This window comes from Melospiza melodia, chromosome Z, assembly GCF_035770615.1.
Source record: "Melospiza melodia melodia isolate bMelMel2 chromosome Z, bMelMel2.pri, whole genome shotgun sequence".
NCBI classification, from domain to species: domain Eukaryota; kingdom Metazoa; phylum Chordata; class Aves; order Passeriformes; family Passerellidae; genus Melospiza; species Melospiza melodia.
The window spans coordinates 78,031,520-78,051,231 of record NC_086226.1 but is presented as its reverse complement, the minus strand read 5'-3'; the positions used below and the strand labels follow the sequence as shown (position 1 = coordinate 78,051,231).

At 38.5% G+C, this 19,712-nt stretch overlaps 1 protein-coding gene across 1 annotated transcript in view; it reads right to left on the bottom strand.

Annotated features, from left to right (window-relative positions):
- Positions 1 to 3,263: 3,263 nt before the first annotated feature.
- Positions 3,264 to 19,712, bottom strand: part of RAD23B (RAD23 homolog B, nucleotide excision repair protein) — a 35,787-nt gene continuing 19,338 nt past the window's right edge. The window contains exons 5-10 of the mRNA XM_063181097.1: positions 18,199 to 18,254; positions 14,247 to 14,374; positions 9,794 to 9,917; positions 8,734 to 8,861; positions 8,149 to 8,325; positions 3,264 to 6,313 (exon numbers count right to left, since the gene is read on the bottom strand). Coding sequence (XP_063037167.1) covers positions 6,200 to 6,313; positions 8,149 to 8,325; positions 8,734 to 8,861; positions 9,794 to 9,917; positions 14,247 to 14,374; positions 18,199 to 18,254 — 727 coding nt within the window. The 3' untranslated portion in view covers positions 3,264 to 6,199. The remainder of the gene's footprint in view (positions 6,314 to 8,148; positions 8,326 to 8,733; positions 8,862 to 9,793; positions 9,918 to 14,246; positions 14,375 to 18,198; positions 18,255 to 19,712) is intronic.

Below are 19,712 nucleotides of genomic sequence, written 5' to 3'. Positions count from 1 at the left end.
AATGATGGCCTGAAATGATTGCCAGAATTATTTTTAGTTTTTGTGACTCTTCCCAAGAAATGCTTTACACCTTCATCAGGGATCCTGCACTCTCAGCTCCCAGCTACCTTCCCCTTAGAGCAGGGACTCTCAAGTGACAAAGGCCACACTTTGATAAGTCTGGAAAGCAACAGGTCACTTCCAAAAAGTCCTGGAGCAAAGGGAATTCTGACTGGGATCACAAAGCTCCCCCCTCTTGCCAAGAGCAGTGGGTGAATTTACAAGCCTCTCCCACAGCAAAGAGTTAAATTCAGCAGTGACAGCTCTCTATCCTGCTGCCACTGCCTGGGAGCAAAATCTCCCTTGTTCATGGCAAAATGAGTGCTTCAGCAATGACCCTTTGCCACAGGTTTTGAGGGAAACACAGGCACCCTTCAACTAGATTTAGAAAATGGCTTTTTGTGTATTCTGCCTCCTTTGTTTGTGTACCAGAGCCACTTACAGCAAATTCTGTGAAATGTGAAAAATACAGCTATGTACACATTTAGAAACAATTTCTTACTGCAGCTGAAAAAGAAATTGCAGCTTTCTTGACTTACAGTCATGTTTAATATATTCCAGTAGCTTCTCATTTTAACCCTGCTGCTCTTCTAAGAATGAGTGTTCCCAGGTTTTTTTCAGCTTTCCACAGGTCACAGCTCAGATTTTAGGACACTCATGGATCACAAATGACATTCATGCTCAAAAGGCACAATCCCATCACGAACAGTTGTCCAAATGGACTCTGCAGCTTTGCTCCAACAGTGTCCTGCACAGTCCTGCCCTTTGCCAAAGGGAAATTTGATATTTTAACAGGGAGACAGGGGAAGCAAGCAGCATGTTTGTTAATATGAAATGCATGCTTTTAGGCAGATCATTTCTAACACTTCATTTCTATCACTTCAAGCAACACAGAGACTCATAGAAACAAAATTTATTTAAATTACTTTTTTTCCCCTCTCCACCTTTAAGCAGGAGGACCTCAGTGCAGTCAGACTACCCAAGAGTACTGTATCACATCTGTGAGGTAAATTACCAAGGTACACACTGGTTTGTTTCTTTTTACTGCCCTTGTTGTTTTATAACCTCATCATCTCCCTCAGAACTGGTTTTAGAACCAAAGCACTACACAAAAAGCTACTGGATAAGCTACAAGAAACAAGTAATTTCTTTGTCTTGGAAGTGTCCCTATAGATAAACATCAGTTCTGCTCCCAAATGATCCATCCATCTCTTATTTATACATCCAGAGTCCCACCAAAGGTTTGCTCATTCTGACTCCCCCTTTGCCCGTCACACCACTTCATTCTTTTGTCACACTTGTAACTCCCCCAGGCATTTCCTTTCACACACACTGCCAATTCCAGCCCCAGAGTCCTCACCTCAACCTCCCTACGGAGATCTCTATCCCAGATGTTCAGCACTTTTATTGTCCTGGTTCATATCCCACCCTGAAGACTATTTCCTGCCCCTTTTCCTATTCTGAAATACTATTCTTCCATCCTCCAACAGAAGCTGGTAGTGCTCCCTTTGGAGCTGGCATGCTTTCTCCAATAATGAAAAGTGAAAAAGAAAAAAGAAAAAGGAGATTTAGAGTAAAGACAAGGCAGTGGGGGTGGGAAGAAACAAGCTTAACTGAAATATATAATTAAAAACACGTGTCTGACTTTGACAAGACTTTGAACAATTCTACAGATACAGCCACACAGACATGTGGGAGACATTGCCCTTTTTTTTTTTTTTTAATCTTTGGCTGCTGCACATTTAAAGTCAAATGCTTCACATTACAAGGACAGCAACCAACCCTTCCCCTGGGATGGCAAACAGCTGCCTGCTGGTGTATCTGGTTACTCCTCTGTCTATCACATCTAAAATCTCTTACCCCAGACAACAAGAATTCCAAGGATGCTGCTCCTTGCCCTCAGCCCCACAGAGTACTCACATTTATGTGTGGAGCTGTATAAAAATAGAGGACACCTATTTTGAAAGACACTTTGCACTCCAGGTCTCTGAGGCATAACTGTGTGGAGCACACACAACACAAAACCTTAAGGACTGTTTTTAGTGCCAGACTTCAGCAAGTGGAGGGAGGCACACAGCAGATAATGCTTTGTAACAGCTCACCAATTTTCCATTTGGAAAATGCCAAAGCAAAGGGATGACGTGGAAGGAAGACCTTCAGACTCTACAACTATTAAGTTATTCCAGTCTACTGCCATTATTGAAGAGCAGGTATTTGTCTTTATTAGTTTCACTGCAGTTTGGACAGGAAATGCCAGAGATGCTGGTGTCTTCATGAAAACGTGCTTTGATTACAACTGGAGTTAAATTGTGTGTGTTTAACATTTATTTCTCTTGCACAGAAGGAAAGAAATTGAGTCCTGATAAAAACCCAGGAAGTTTCATGACCTTTTTTTCCCTCCCCCTCACAGGTCCTATATTCCATGAAGAAATATATCAATACAAAACTGGCACTTGACAATTACAATCAGCAACATCAGCTGCAGTCTGCAGATACAGGCACCAGCAGCAGTCATGCATTCAGTGGTAACGCAATACTTAAATGTTTCCTATACATCACCTAATCACCACTTAAAGCAGGTGGAATAAGCCTGCTTTTCTGGATGGTTTAGTGAAGATACAAAATTTTGTAAATTGTGGCTTCATAACTACATAGTGGTGGTTGTAGCTGTGTCAAAATAATGTTTTCAAAGGATGGTGTGCTGAACACTGCTAGCATCCCAAACCAGGCAGGGAAAAACTAAAAAGGTTAGTGACAAAGCTGTTCTCCCCACTCCCACATTATTTCTTCCATTGAACTAGAGAGTATTTTCAAATTCTAGGTTAGTTTTGTGCACAGAGCTGGATTTAAGAGAAATCAGAAAAAAAAAGAAAGATGTGGCTACCTCCAAAACTCTATAAAACCAAATCAAATATCCACGGGTGACAAATCTGCATGCAGTATTTGAGGACTTGGCTTTGTGTCTCTGCTTGATTCATTCATGCATGTTTTTGAAGTGAAGCTCAACCCAGCACTCCAAAATCAGTCACAATCTGGCTTCAGGAGTGATTATCTCACATTCCTAAAAAGTTCTGTTAGTGTGGGGTAAGAACAGGGCATTTAATCAGTAAAATTGCTTGGGTTTTAGCTGGATTCGTCAGGCAGCTCTGGACGAGGTAAATGAACCACAGCATCAAAATGCAGCTGTAGAGAGGACTTAAGAACAGACAACTACAGAATTAATATGACTTCAGAGTAACTTTTTAATCCCAATTAAAAGTGCATCATAAATAGCTTTCGTCTAAGCAGATATTCAGAAGTTTTACAACAAAGGTAAGGACTACAGTACCAAAACTTAGGAAGAAATACTTTTATTTTCTCAGCTACTGTTCAGAAAGCCCTGAGGAAACTGATCCCCAAATCCCTAAGAGATCTGCAGCAGAGAAGCTGAGCAGCACTCTGTGCAGACAACTCCCGGTAGTACTTGGTAGAAAACGAGGCACAACATACCTAGGCAGCTTGCTCAGGTCACACCTCCTCAACACCACATGAATTCCATGTATTCTTCCCTTTTGGCAGCTACTACAAAGAGAGACATGATTCTCCCCTGGCAAGTATCCCGCTATTGGACAGGTAACAGTTTTTGCTAGCATGTAAGGTCAGACACCTGTTGTTCATCAGAAGTCACAAAAACACTGTTTCACTGCTGGAGAAAAACGGGAACAGCATGACTAGTAAGGCTTCAAACACAGCAGCCATAAATCCCTCAGTCACTCAGCATACAAAGTTACAAATGAACAAAGCTACTAGCTCTTTTTTTTTTTTTTTTTTTTTTTTTTTGCCTTTTTTTTTTTTTTTTTACAAAGAACAAGCTCAACAGACTTTAATTCAAATACATTTATAATAAGTAAACATTTCAAAATCAAAATTGGAGGGAGTGGACTGAAACACCCAGACATTCTTGCTTTACTCTCCACCCTCCTAGAGAAGGAATGGTTATTTCTCAGAGCAGTTTGATCAGTACAGAAGACTCCCACACACTAAAAGCTTTTGTCTTAGTTAGCTATCAGCTATGTAGTAAAAGTACATTCAAGAAGTCCTTGTATCAATTTGGTGTTTTTCAAGTACCTGGCAGCTGGTCCTTTTACAGATAACAAACAGCCCCTTTTGGCATGCAGTGTTAAACCAAAATCCATCTCTCTCAGTTCACAGACAAACTGAGAATCCTATTTATATGGTGTTTACTAGCTGACTCAGGTAATTAATGTTAACTTCTCTAAAATGAAAACATTATGAAAGACTTATTTCCTATTTAGCAGTATCACATCTCCTATTGATAGATTTGGGTTGTGCTACTGATCACTTAGACGACATTCACCTAAGAAATTTTAAAAGAATAAAATCTGAATAATTAAAATACACACTATCTGGAAAAATATCACAGATGTATAAGAATAGAAAAAAAAAAGTAAAAGGCTTTAATACATTTCATTGTTTTGTGCAGATATTTTTACAGACTATAGCCAATCAATGAAGAAATGAAATACAAATGTTTCAGTCTTTTTAGCTCATTTTTCAAGACACTTGACTTGTACTTTGAGCTTAAGTAGTAGCTAAGTAGTTAATCCACTGATAAACAAACTCAGCAGAAAATAATTTTTTAGCTGTACCACTAAATCATTAAAATCATTAATATGACTAGTAGTACAGGAATTCAGTGCTGTACCACTAATAATATTTTTTCCTGGTTACTGTAGAGGTAAATTTGTAATCCAGGTAATTGGACTACAACAGTAGAAAAAAATCAAACTATCCCCATGTTGTGTTCAGGTAACGTTGCACAGAACAGCTTTAGATTAAATTTACATTTGTTTTTATTCATAGTATTGCAATGATGGGCGAAATTACCTCTAAAAGTAAACATGTATTAAAAAAAAAGATTGTTAACATTTTATGATGACTAAACAAAATAAATGATAAGTAGGTACGAAGAAGTAAGATTCAAAACTCTGTAACCAGAGTTTATTTTCAATATAAAGTTTCGAGTGTCAATTCTTTTTACATTGGAATAAATTCATAGTTTGCTTGATATCTCAAGTTTTGAACTTCTCATCCTTATAAAGTGAATAAATCCCCAAAAGTCCTTACTTAACAGAAATAGCTTGAACACTACAATCTACTCAAGAGCAACAGAACACTTACAGCTGTACTATAAAAGCTGGTTCAACAAAGTTGGGAAGGTGAAATTTGATTTGATAAATTCTCATTGCAGCAGACAAAAATGAAGCTTGCATTTTGTTTGCTGGCAGAAAAAGAATATTCAACTCACTAGAGTGCATATAACAAAACCAAACATGCAATCTATTGCTTTTAAAACTTTTACTGCAAGATAACATTGAAAGGACATTAAAAGAAGTAATTAGGTATCTATATTTTTTTTTTCCCAAAGAGAAAATATGTAAACAGGATAATAATTTTTTTCTGTATGTATATAGTTTCTCAGATCAATTCACGGGGACAAAGGAGGGGGTGGTGTTTCTCAATAATCAGGACACTTTTAACTGTAATGGGTTTTCATTGCAAAAAAAAGAAAAAAGCCAACACTGCTCTAATTCAGCATTAGACAAAAATACTGTGTCTCTTGCACTACTTTAACACAGCTGAAGAAAAAAAACCCGAATAACCCTATTTTGGCATTCAGGATTACATTTGCTCAGATCTTTTAGATTTCACAAAGCTGCTATCCAGTGTTGCCATGAAATACAGACTGTTAAAATCTACGTAGCACAGGCTACTTCCAATGTCAATACTAAGTGGAAAGGAACATGAAGCAGTGCATTACACTACATTTCTGGAACTAGTACAGTAAGAGTGAAAACCTAGAAAAAGTTAACCTACAGTTTACAGAAGGAACTAATTATCTGCAGAAGCTGATTTTTTGGTTGAATATATATTTTTTGTTTTTTACACTGTGCGATTTTCTGCATCTGCTAATTTAAAACAGACATTAAAAACTTGTTGCTTTCTTTGCTTTGTTTCCTATGTTCTCCCTTCCACCCACCCCCTATATTCCATACACCAAGCATTATGAATGTAAGCCCAAATATCCTAGACAATCCAGTGAACAGTTAGTGTAATGCACTGGTGTGAGGTGTGAAATAGGAAAAAAAAAAGAATTCTCTCAGTCTTCATCGAAGTTCTGCTGTAGAAGAAAGTTGGCAGCCAGGTTTTCATTCTTCTCGCATGCGAAATACGCCTGTATCACAAGTCCTTCAGGAAATCCTAATGCCTTTAACTGAAGAAAAGAAACATATTTAGGAAGTGCATTTTGCATGTTAGGCTTCTTTGTACATCTTTGTGTCTTGAGATGTCGCTTAAGCAATTACTGCCTTCTTGAAAATAACACTGCTGCCTAGCTCAATGCAGATTTTAGCATTGTGATGAAAAATAAGGTGCTGCTTCTGCCTTTAGCAAAGAGGATCCTCACTTGAAAAAGTGATTGGATTAAGTCTAATGAACCACCATAAAAACTTGTCACTTCTTTAGTGACACAGTAAGCCTAAAACAGACCCGGGTCACAGTATTGTCATGAAGTAATGGCACATTGCACTGCTGCAGAAAAAAAAAACCAAACAACTTCAAACAATGCTCATTTTAAGCAATTATACAAAGCTCCAAAGGACTTTTAACAAAAAATTGCCTGGAACAAAAGCTCCCAGCCTGTGATCTTTAGTAGGCTGTCCAGCACATCACATTAGGCCATATTTTCAATTGTTTATCTTAAAAAAATTAACTACACACTGCAGCCAAGACAAGTAAGCTGAGAGCAATATGGTTTTCAGAAGTCAAGGAATTAATTAATGTCTGGAACCCTGCAACAACAGGGCATGAGAACATCAGAGGAGAACTTATTACTGTGCCAAGGGTTTAGCCAGCACTTAGGGGCACTCAGCAAATGAATTCTTGTTTTAGCCAAAGGCAAGTACACTCCACTATTTGGAGATTTTCTTAAAATCCTCAGCACCTGCAAGGCATTTCATGTATGGGGCAGATCAAATAACTGTGAGAAAAACTGTGTCCTATTATCCCTCACAAGCCGTTCTTAGATTTTATTTCTAGCCCACAGACAGCATGAAGGCATCAGCTGCAACACTAAGAAATTAAATTTTGAGGTTTGTCTTTCATGGAAAGAGAAAGAAGGATCTTTGCTGGGTTTCAAAACAGGCAGTAGAGGTAATAAAATTCTGCAGCATAAAATTACTTTAAAAGAAAATGCAACAGACTAAAGATGATGACCTGTGATGAAGTACATGGTCAAATAGTTTTATTAGACTAACTTTATAATTTGCCAATTTCCTCAAGATCTAGAGAACTGACATCTAGATTCAAATAGGTATCTTCTAATGGTCCTTACTTAAACTTTGGTTTTGCCAGATGAAAAAACATTGTCTTTGGGGTACCAAACCACTACCACAGTATGACAAAACTCTTGTAATCTGTCCTGAGAAAAATCTCTGAGGCATTGCCATCTATGCAAAACCACATTTGGTCAGTAACACAGTATTTATGAATGCAATGTACCACCTCAGAGTATATTTTCATGCTTAGCAGTACTTTTAGAAAATGATAATTAACTAATTGTCATGGACAGACAACTGGGCAAAGTTTTGACTTCAACTGATTTACTTAACTATGAGTGTTCTTACTTTTTAAGTACTTTGCAAACAGTGCTCAAGCAGCCAGGCCTTTGTACCTGGAGACCCGTCATGGTATGATGTAGAACAGCACTGGCTGAGGCTTTAGCAAGCAGGATTACTTCCTGAATAATTTCTGAATAAAATGGGAGATCCATTTCCATTGTTAATTGTCACAGGATGGTCTCTTGATCACTTAAAATGCTCTGCCTCTCCTCAGTAAGACAGATTTAAGATATTTTAGACTCAACTGCTATAAAGCAAGAGAAGATATGACTTGAAACAAGGCTACAACAGCTGTGAAATGCCAACTATGAAAACACCAAATATGATATAAGAACTACTGAGCCAAACAAAGTTTAAGTTAGGTAGGTCTTAAGCATGCACTGGAGTCAACACCCAACAGCCACAAGAATTTCAAAGAGGAAAGGCTCACCCTTTCTATAGCTTCTTTTTCCTGAGGTGTTACTTGAATGTAGTTCATATGAGCATTCCCAGCATCTCCTATTCCTCCAGTGCTGGCACCATCATCACTGCCACTTAAACCTTGGCGAGACTCTAGAACTGGCTCATTCAACATGTGAATAAAATGTTCCTGGTGCTGGCTTATTTGCTGTGATGCACAGAACAGTAAAAGAAACACGTATATTTAAGTAATTGGAGTTTAAGTGTGCCAAGAGACAAGTAAAAATATTTATTTTCAGAGAATTAAGAAGTCAAAGGGACGTGCAAGAAGCGCACAGAAAAATATTGTTATATCTAACAATAAAAAATGCAATTTTAATGTTTCAATTCAACTCCAGTGATCCCTCCCCCTTCCTCACCCCCCTCTGCACCTCTTATGAAGTCTCAAATTTGTATCCAATGTCACAGAAAATACATTCTGTACAGCAACAACTGCTGAAAAGCATGAATGTTGTAACTGCTAGTAACATATTATCCCAGACAACATCAACATATGACGCTCTTGCAAATGCTAAATCAGAATTAGTAAGCATTGTTTTCTAGTTTTAAGATCCACCTGCAGTAGTTGGGGGTTTTCCCTTCCAATTTGCTGTAGCAATGCTGGCAACAGAGAAGGATTTTGCTGGATAATTTGTCTCATCTGCTGGAACTGAGGCTGATTTCGTAAAAACTCAAGTGGATGTCCTGAAAAAAAGATCAGTGAAATAACATGGTTTTTTTAAAAAGTTATGAGAATCCTTATAAAATGCATACCTACACTGCAATTTTAGACAGAAACGGGACATGAAACGGACAACACACCATTCACTGAAGAATAAAATAATTTGCTTCCTCACTTTAGCTTTAAGGAAAACGTCTTTATTCTAAGATTAAACAATGCATTTCCTTTTTACCCAGTCTTCTTTTAAGATCCAACAGCCTTGTCCTTATCTCCAACACTTTCCTCTGGATGTCTCATCTCTGGTTCATCTCAATCAGACACATCTACCCAATCCACTATCTTGTCTCTTCTATCTTGAGCACCATTTCCAGACAGACCTTTCCTACCCCTTCATTAGGCTCCTTTCATGTATTTATCTACCTCCCTTTAAGAGGGAGATAAACTCTTGATAAATACCCTTCTCTTCAGCAGGCACCAGCCACTGTCAAAGTGCTGCACTGCTGAGTGAGGAGTCCTAGGTCAGTTACAGGTCTCTCCAGTGCTACACTTCATTGCTAAATTTCAGGTGTCTCCCTTGATATCCCAGCTTCTGTGTGGGAAATATATTAATATAGTCAAAGTGGACAGTCTCCAGCCAGTTATAGAGTAGAAAATCAGAGTTTAAGTGAGAGAAAACACAATCTGTGTTTTCTCATCTGTGGTCTTGCACTTCAGAATCCAGAATACTGAATTAAAGAAATTGTGCAAGTTCACTGCATTTTTTGAAAACTTTGCACATGACATACAACAAGCCACTTGTCCCAAGAAAATACCACACCTGGAATTACCATGTTAACAGCTCTTATCCAATTCCCTCTGAAGAGCTCACAAGCACCTGGAACTTGAAATGGATTTAAAAATAGATTGGTTAAGGGCACATTGTTTATCACACCTTCTCCAATACAGCCTTTCTTACCTCCTAGTGAACTAGTAGTCGTGGGTATGGTTGCTACTGCTGCTGCCACTGCTGAAGACTGAGATGCACCAGTGCTTGGTGGTTGAGGGGGGTCAGCCACAGCCTGATTATCTCCAGGTATCCCCTAAAGCCACAGTTCACATCAGAATTACCCAGAGAATGCTGACAGACATGTTTCAACTGCATGCAGTATTTGGGTTTCAGAATGAAGGGGGGAAAATAAAAACTTTAATGCTTTCACTGCAAATACAAGGTAAGATCCTGTGAGTTATGCATTTGTAACTGACAGAGAGCACTGTGAAAAGATTAATTTTACTTTTTGGCAGGAAAAATGTGTGATTTGTATAAAAAGGCAGTAAAGCATGCCCTGCATCATTTTAAAACACACTTTGCCTGATAAAAAACACTTGCTTTGAATCCTGTTTAAAAATATTTGAAGTGAATGAAAAAATGAAACTAAATACACTGTTACACTATGTTATACTGTTGTGCAAAAGTGACATTACAGCAACAAACTGCAGTACAAAATGCTAACTAAGATTAACAATTTCATACAACTGGCAAGGAACTGAGAAGAGATACAAGAACACAGCCCCTGGGACCTGTTTCCTTAAATGAAAAGGTGTCATTCACAATATCTCAAAGGTGAAAAGGTCTGTATGTCACATAGCTTTAGCAAGTTTTAAAAAAAATAGTTAACTTTTGCTTTTTGTTTATTTTTTATGTGCAAGCAACTTTATATAGGAACTGACTGCTCAGAGGCCTGAAATGGACAAAGCTAAAACACAAAATTACAATAAACTAGAACCCTGGTTATACAACAATGATACCTCACTCAGCTACTTTTCTCCTGCATGGAATTCCTTCCTACCCTAACCCTGCCTTCCTCACTGGCACTGAACTCCTGCACCAAGTCTGTCCTTTTAATCTACCTTTCTGAAGCCTGGAAACTTACTTATGGGAGAGACACAAAGAATATTATAACAAACTCTGTTGGAACAGGCCAGAGAAGTTACCCAAACGAGGGCCACCCACTTGTGTTGGGGAATCACAAAATGTAAGGAACTGAGTGGGTGAAAATATTACAGTGCTACAGGGTAACCAGACAATGAAGAGGTTTGTCAAGCCTACCATAAAAATCACTGGTAGGTAATGTAGATTAAAAGTCCTGCTGTAACATGATCTTCACATGGTATGCTCATCATTACACCTGAACAAAAAGGACAAATATGCAGCTAATATAGAGGGCACATCTAGAAAGGGAGAGTTGGACAGTGCTCTGAGCAATGCTCTTTGCCTTACCTGTTAATTAAGACACACATCAAGGTATAAATAACCTGATCATCAACTGCACATTTAAGCCACTCAGGGGAATAAAAGCAAGATTTCCCTGTCACACACTTCATTACCTTCACATGGCTCAGTGAGCTCAGTACACATCCCTCCCTCTGCTGTGGGGGAGGAGGATTCCATTCATGGTATAATTCTGATGTAACTCTCCCTTATCAGTGGCTTACAGAGCACTGATTAAATACCTTTCCCATCAAATCGGTCATTTCTGGCAATCCAAGTATAATGCAACAATTTGGGTTAATCTTATGAAATTACTAGTTGATTTCACCTATTCACAGGCACACGTCATCACTGCAATCTGTGTCCAGATCAAACAACATGAGCTTGTTTAAACTCCTAAGTTTGCTCTTGAATGGAAGGACTGTGTAAACCAGTTCAAACAAATTTACTTAGAAATTATTTGTCATCTTGAACATCATCTTAACTCTTGAACACAAGCTTGAAGTACCCCTCTCCAAATAACAGAGACTGTATACAGCTGCAATCAGACAATGCCAGTGAGGCGTATGGACCTTGCTCACACAGCCACACAACAGAATAAAGCATGGTATTAAACCACACACAAGCCACTCTGAATGCAAACACTGCTTGGACAGCAAAAAAAGGCCACTGTTGCCTTATGGAGGATGAAACAATTGTTTACTGTTTAACGGAGCAGTACAGTGGTTTTTAGCTGATACTGCTCTCTGCAGTGCAGTAATCACATCAGGTCCAGCTTCTGCACAGAACAGAGAACAAAACAGTTCCAGCGGGGAGGTACTTAAAATGATCATCTAGTCCCACTGACCAATTCGTGGCTGACCAAAAGTTAAAGCCTGTAAAGGGCATTGTCCAAATGCCTCTGAAACACTGACAGGCACAGGATGTTGACCACCTCTCTAGGAATTATGTTCAGTATTTTACTATACTCACACTAAAGGAATGTTCCCTAAAAATATCCAGACAAAGAGGTTGGCTACAGCAGAGATGACAAAACTCCTTCTTAACTAGAGGTTAGGAAATCCTTGGCTGAAAGAGAGATCTGAATGGAAATACCTCCAAAGATGAGCCTAGTGCATAGAAAAATAAAGATCATCTTTTGCAACTCCTTCCACAACCACAGGATTACATCTATAATCCTCAATGATCATGCCATGAAAACTGAAGGACTTCCATCTGAACCATTGACAACAAGTGGACTCTTGAGGGCTCATCTGGGGAACAGCTGTGCTTTAATTACAGTTTAAGTCCTTCCCAACACCTTACCCTTGCTGTACTCAGGTTCTTTAAACCTGGACAGTGTTGTTACACTTAATAAATCTCTAATGTCTTGTCTTAATCTGCAGATTATATAAAAGATAGTGCTGATGATAGTTTTGGATACAAGCATATGTAGAGAGAGGGTCAAAGAACAGTGTCCTCAACAGATCAGATCAATAGTAGCTAAAAAAAACCTTTTTAATATGCAGCAGGAAAGTAAGGAACACTTCAGACCCCAGCAGATCCAGAACAGTTATAAAGACCATTTACAGCAAAAGGATTCTTCTAGAAGGACAGCAAAAATTCTGCTATCTAATATGGTCTCCAAGAGCAAGACCATTCCTCCCTACTCCCTTTTCCAGCAGGAGGAAGAAAAAAGAAAATGTATTTTCCAGGGAAGGATAACACAACACATAAAGGGACATCTTATATAACAGAAGGACCCACATTAGATACAGGACCTACTGAATGACTAAAAATTAAGGATTTAATTATAAGGATATTCTAATAAAGATAAAAATGCAAGGACAGCTCATAGCAATCAATGCATTTGGCAGATGTGCAACGTAGCTCCATCATGGGGATACTCTATCTCTATCCTGGAGTTCCTGAACAGAAATAAACTAGAGGAGAGAATACCAGAAACTGAGTGCACAAGAGTTGCACACTGTGTAGGACTGCCACACACACAGCAGGCCAAACACTTAGGGGAGGCACTGAATTCATGGTGTATTTACAGACCAGATGAAGAGTAAACCCAACATTTCTACAACATGAAAAACAAATGTTTGAACTTGAGGACTTTTGACAGAGAGTTGAGAGCTATTGCATTCACCCTTGCTTGGCCTAATGCTAGTTGGGAATTAAACTTTTCATATCTTGAACTCAAACCATTTGTTGTCAATTTAAAACCTGGAGATTACAGTCTTGGGAACATTAGTGTAAGTACGAAGCATGCCAGGGACTTGAAGTTGTAACTACTGAAGGAAAACTTCATTAACAAAATTGACGTTTTCTAATTGGAGGGTAAAGATGCCAGATTTCTTATCAATCAATCAGAAATTCAATCCACATGTATTTTTCAAGGATTAGGTCAAGATATCTGGTTGCCAGATTTTAATAAAGTTCAGATCTGCTAAAAGGAAAAACCTCATCGGGGAAAAATGGTGTGCCAGAGCAAAAATTAAATGCACCGGAAATACTGATTAAGCAACAAAATCAGACAGATTCTACTCGGTTATAATTCACCTGTCAGATTAAGGTGTTCAACAAGAAAAAATCCAAAAAGCCCAGGGTTTTCATTGAAGTGAAACTACATTTCTATTTCCTCTCATGCCAATGAAGTTCATTTAACTCTTCAAGCTTTATTTTAACAAATGAAAATGGTTTCTTTTCTAAAACAGTGCTGAAATGAAAACACCAGTTAAATTAAGCAGAGTTTAAAAAAAAACCCTCAAACCTTTCTGTTTGTGAAGTATATTAAGAACACTGCATTGTTAGCAAAATCAGTGAATGGGAGCCTAAGGAAGGGTGATGATATGGATACAAAAGTACGACTAATCAATTAATGGTGTCACTAAGAGGTGACACAAAACCATTGGCAGTTAAAGCTATCACTGTAACTGGACATACTTTACAGACATATCCATATCAATTAACAAAAAATGAAAGCAAAGTGGAAGAGGTGGTTAGGGATTACTTCAGTGTTTTCTATAACACACCATGTCTGTCAAAATTTCGATCTCATCTTTCCAGATGGCAAATGTCACTCTCAGCAACTGAGTAACGTTCAAAATAACACCAAAATCAAAGTGAGAGGTATTAAGTGGAAAACAAAGGTTCAGGCAAGGTAAGTGCTCACCATCAGAAGGTATTCCACTGCTCTGTCAGGGTTGTTGAAGCTGGCCCTCAGTGCTGCAATCACCTGCTCCCGCTCGTAGCCCATGGACATGATCTCAGTCACCATGTTCTCATAGGACTGCCCGGTCACTACAAGTCACAGGACCATCATTTTAGGGGAATAAGATGAAAATAATCAAACACACACACAAAAAGTTTCAATGGGTAAGTGTAATTTCCACCTGAATTCCAGTCGTTCATTGAAAAGAGTACTTCATATTAAACACGCCGTGGTTCTGTGGCTTTAATTCCAAATATATTCAGTGGTTTCATTATGAATTTGATTGGAAATAGTGAAGGGTAATGAAGATAATGTAAACTTCTACTGACAAAAGCAGTACTTGTGATACTTCTGTACTTGTAATTGAAATAATGTTCTCTCTTCAAGTTTTCATTTAAGGTCAAGGGCATCCTCACAGCTAATATTCAATTCCTGATGTAATCAAGAGAAGTCTCCTGCAGCTTACATTTGGAAATGTATTAATTTGAAATCTGCCTGTCAAATTATTAGCCATTGAGGATTTTCCAAATAAAGACATTCTGCTATGCTGTTGTTAGATAGATGACAATTAGTGATTAGATATTGCTATATATTGCTACATGCTGGTGATGATGGTCAAAGTAATTTAATCAACTTAATATGGACAAAGTCAAATCATGCAGAAGACTTAAAAGTTGTATCTAGGAAACTCACTCAGGACTTCAGTGGGGGTTCAGGAAACCAAGCCATCTCATTTAATTTTTAATTTTTATCCCACTCAATTTAACATTTGACTAGACATCCATCACATCAAATCCCCCACCCCTTACAGCAAAAATAGATGAAAACTATCCCACACCTGCAGCAATCAAGACAAAAGGCACACACACATATATGGAACTATTTGAGGGCAACTGTTTACTACACTAATGTCACGGTAAGGACAATTATTATCTCTTTTCATAATCCACTTAATATTCCTACCTTGAATGCAGACAGCAAGTAGTACAATTACAAAAAAAAGTAGCTATTCTACCATACATTGTAATTGGGCAAATCTTCAAGGTTATCTTCCTGGCAGGAAAAAACACCACTAACAAACAAACCTAGGCATTAAAATACCATCTCCTTCCTTGGATAAAGGTATTCCTGATCTCAGTGAAATCCTACTACTGACTGACTGCAAACTAGCAAGTTAGTGACAGGACAGCCAAACAATGAACAGCCATCATAAAAAACAACTAATTAATAATAATATTTTAAAAACCCAGAGGAAACAAATACAAGAGCTACTCTGTTAAGGCAAGTAAGTTGTAAATAAAAGAATCAAAGAAAACATGATGTTTTATTCCCTTAGGGAGAAGGTGTTTAACTCAAGCCAACATTAAAACAGCCCCACTGCCTCTTTCCTAACGTGTGCTTCTAAACAATCAGTGGGTGTATGACTTAGGGCAGTATGCTCAAGAACAAACAATAAAACAGCCCTAGCCCAAGGGTACTTGTGCATTATCCATAAATAAAGGGTTTAAAAGCCTTGACTAATTTGAGTATTTATTATTTGGGCTTCAAAGTAATAGTGCCAACCTGAATTTAAGGATTGGTAAGTTCTTCATGTCTTCATACAGAACTACATGATCATTCATTTCACATCTACCCACATGTTTTCAAACGTGAAATAAACAAATCACCTGAACTTTGCTCTGAAGACATATACTTCTATATTTCTATCTTCAGGGAAGCAAAAAAGCCAAGCCAATAATTGTCCCAACACAATGATTTTGCTACTTCTGCTCACATTCTTCCTTACACAGCACTAGTTCACCCCTACTACTGCTAAGAAACTAACCAAGCAGTCAGAACACCTGTTGATGTAATTACTTACTACTTGAACACTTCTGTATTGCTTTTTCAATATAAGCAAGGTAGAGACTAGAAGATTTAATACAGGAAAAAGATGCAAAAAGGCTGGGTAACTTCTGCAGCACAGGCTGCTACATAAGCCATAATTAAACGCCAAAGGAGGAAAACAGAATTACTGAAAACATAAGTGCATGTACTCCATACAATCTACTTCCTAAGTTGTGCAAAAGTGAGACCAAGAATAATAATTCAGAAGTTGCACACCAGCAATGTCATGATACACAGTTGGGCCTTTCTGTCCCTGGTGGAAATGTTTGAGGTCAATGCTGAATTGATTCTGCTCTGTGCTTTTATCTTTCAAGCAACATTTTAAAGCTGGATTAACACTGAAATCCAGTTCATCATACTCTCCACAATAATTCTTGTCCTATGCCCTAAAGAAATCTTAGGCTGCTCCTGTGAAAGATGTGGTTGCACAAGGACTGCAAGACGTGCAGATTTTCACGCAGCATAAAAAGCCACATCACTTTTCAGCAATTTAACTGAAAACAACAGCAAATCATAGAAAACAATCCCTGTTTTTAAAGCAAAGTCAATTCATTTCAGACAATGTAATTGAGAAGCCACAGTTAGAATATGTGTCAGATCCAACTTAGGATGTGAAAACATACTCCATCAATTTGTGCAAGCAAATTCCCTTCAGGACAGTTTTTAAAGAAAACGAACCACGGAGTTCATGCCTATTGCCCTTGAATATTTATTGGCTGACAACACTTAGAGTATGCTTACCCAGAAAATCACACTCAATACCTCTTATTTCCAAACATGTTAGGGACACATGGGTTTACCCCATCAGACACCAACCAAAGAACTCCCATACAACATGGATCGTGAGGTGATGCTCTCGAAATATTTTGGGGTTTTTTCCCCAATTTTGAAGAGATTTTAATCAAGACCACCAGCTTCATTTAACTTGCTGATCAACACTGTTAACATGAGTGTTGGTGATGACATCATCTTTGACCACTAAGATAATATGAATGGTTAAAGAACCACCTTTGGTAACAGCAATAATTTCAGCCAGTTTAGTTTTAGTGTTACATTTTTGTCTCCTGCTATCAGTCTCTATCAACTATTTTGGATTATACAATTTAAAACAGTTTGTCACATTAAGATGTAAGCTGCAGCTGGACAGACTAAATCTATTAGCTACCACAAAGTCATGTAAAATCTTACTGCTGCTTCTAAATCACTCTGAGCTGCTTAATTACAGCACCTGCCTCCAATATATCCACATGAAAATGTAAGTGAAACTATTTACTTGGTTTCACTCTTTGTACCAAATTGGAGCTTCATATTTAAAGACAAAAGACAGAATAAAAACCCCACCTCCTCCTTATTTCTATACCTGAATTTGTTACACTCCAAAACAACCCAAAAATTTCAGTAGGAGTAAGGAGTTGTAGGTTTGCCTAATAATTTCCTAGCCACCCAAATCAGCATAGATGATGGGCAGAGCTTCCTGTTGTCTTTATTCTGTCTATTTCACTGAGAAACAAAGATTATTTAAACTGTCAAAATAAGAGTAAGTTGACTGTAAATACATGGAGGGATTCATTTCTCAGCAGCAGATCTGGTGAATTTATCTAATCTTAATGTGTCAAAAAGCAAAGTACTTTCAAAGCTGGAACAAGTGAATAATAAAGGCATCCATTTTACCAGCCCTGCACTCTGGGGTGCAAAAGTGAAAAGCACACACATATTTACATCTAGTCTCCTATTCAAGCTACTTCAAAGTGAATAGTTAGAAGAGAAATTAAAGCAAATGGGGGAAAAAAGGCAGGAGTGCAAGGATCTTCCTTTCACACAATAAAAATATATAAAGGGAAATATTCTTCAGTAAGGAAGAATATTGAAGCTGGTTCCAAGATATCAACTTCAGGTCTTAGAGAGGAGCACTTTAATTATAACTTTAACAATGACAGATACAGAGGAAAATGTCAACATCTGCTAATCCGTCATTTTTCTGCTGCACCAAAATAATGTCTACATTAAAAAAAAACTCTCCACTTACCAAGTGCACTTATAGCATCCTCAAAAAGATTTGATCGAGATGTATCACCTGTTGTACTGTAAGATGAAGACAAGTGCAATGGTAATTACAAAACTTTGGAAAACTTCCTGTTTTTCAAAAAAAAAAAAAAAGAAAAGGAAAAAAAAAAAAGCAGCAGCAGCTGTAACTCTCATAGCCCCTTTTGTTTCTAAAAAACCAACAAAGCTTTCCAAAGAGCTCTCTTTTGGTCCTATAGTGAGAATAGATTTTACAAACTTACAATGCTAGCATTTTTAAAACAAGGCCAACCTTCCCCCGCTACCCCCCAGAAGTTTGGCTCTTGCCCATCTGCTCAGGGATTAGCCATCTGCTTGCTTGAATGCTTTAAAGGGTGGGAGAACAAGGTGGATTTTCAAAAGCACACAGCAGTCTCACTAACTGCTTCCCCACAGCCACCAGCTTGACCTCAATGAGGACCCAAGGAGGCTGGTGGCAAGCACTTATTAAAGTCTTAGTATACTGCTTTCCCAGGAATACAAACTGCTAACATCTGCAATTACTCCATCTCAAGTTATCAAAGTTGTTAAATTACAGGATTAAAGGTTCACCTCCATGAACAGCACGGAACACAGAGGCACAACAGAACAGAGGAATACCAGTTTTAATCAGACACAGCCAAGGCTGCCCAGTTCCCAGGGCTGCAAAATTAAAGCATCAGCCCCCTGGTCTCAGGGTGACACCCAGGGTGGGTCAGCAGGACTCCTTCAAGGGCATTACAGCCCACAGGGCATTGAGCCCAACTCACTGTGGGGTGCCAGGAAAAAGTGCTGGGGGAAGAAATCCAGAGGAAGAACCGAAGGCAGGGAAAGGAAAGCTTAAGGCACCATGCAGAAGAAGAGCATGGGTCAAGAGTGCAAAAAGAGGAGAAAAAGGGCCAATCATACTTAAGAAACACTTGCCTGGCCGTGCTCTGCACCTCATCACCCAATCCATGTCTTTTTATTAAATTCTACTTCTAAAAATGTTTCATAATGTGGGGGGTGTGTGTCTCTACTCTACACACATGTATTTGGAATTCCAAGTGTTCACAGGGACAGGGAATGGAGAGATAGGGGGATCCAGACACCTGTGGGATCCAGCAACTGCTGAGACCAGTGTGGAAGTGGGAAAGCCAAGGACTGCAGCCAGTTCCTGGGCAAGCCCTCTCTGTGTGTGTGTATGTGCAATGGGAATCTGAGTATCAGGGCCTGGAGCGGGGTGGCAGGGCTCAGGCAGTCCCCATGCCCTGGTACCAAGAACTTGGCAAACTCTAAGGGGCCAGCTATCAAAAGAGAAATTAATATTTTTCTTTTGTGTTTTGTACATTTTCATTTTGCAGCAGTGGGCTTTGCTCTAAACAGCCAGAGGGGAAGTGGATGTGGCTGATCTATCTTGCATGAGTGCTGGGATTTTTCCCGCCTGAGCTGACCTAAGCAGGCAGACATATATTTATAGGTATATCCATATTGTGTGTATATTTTGGGAATACACAGTCT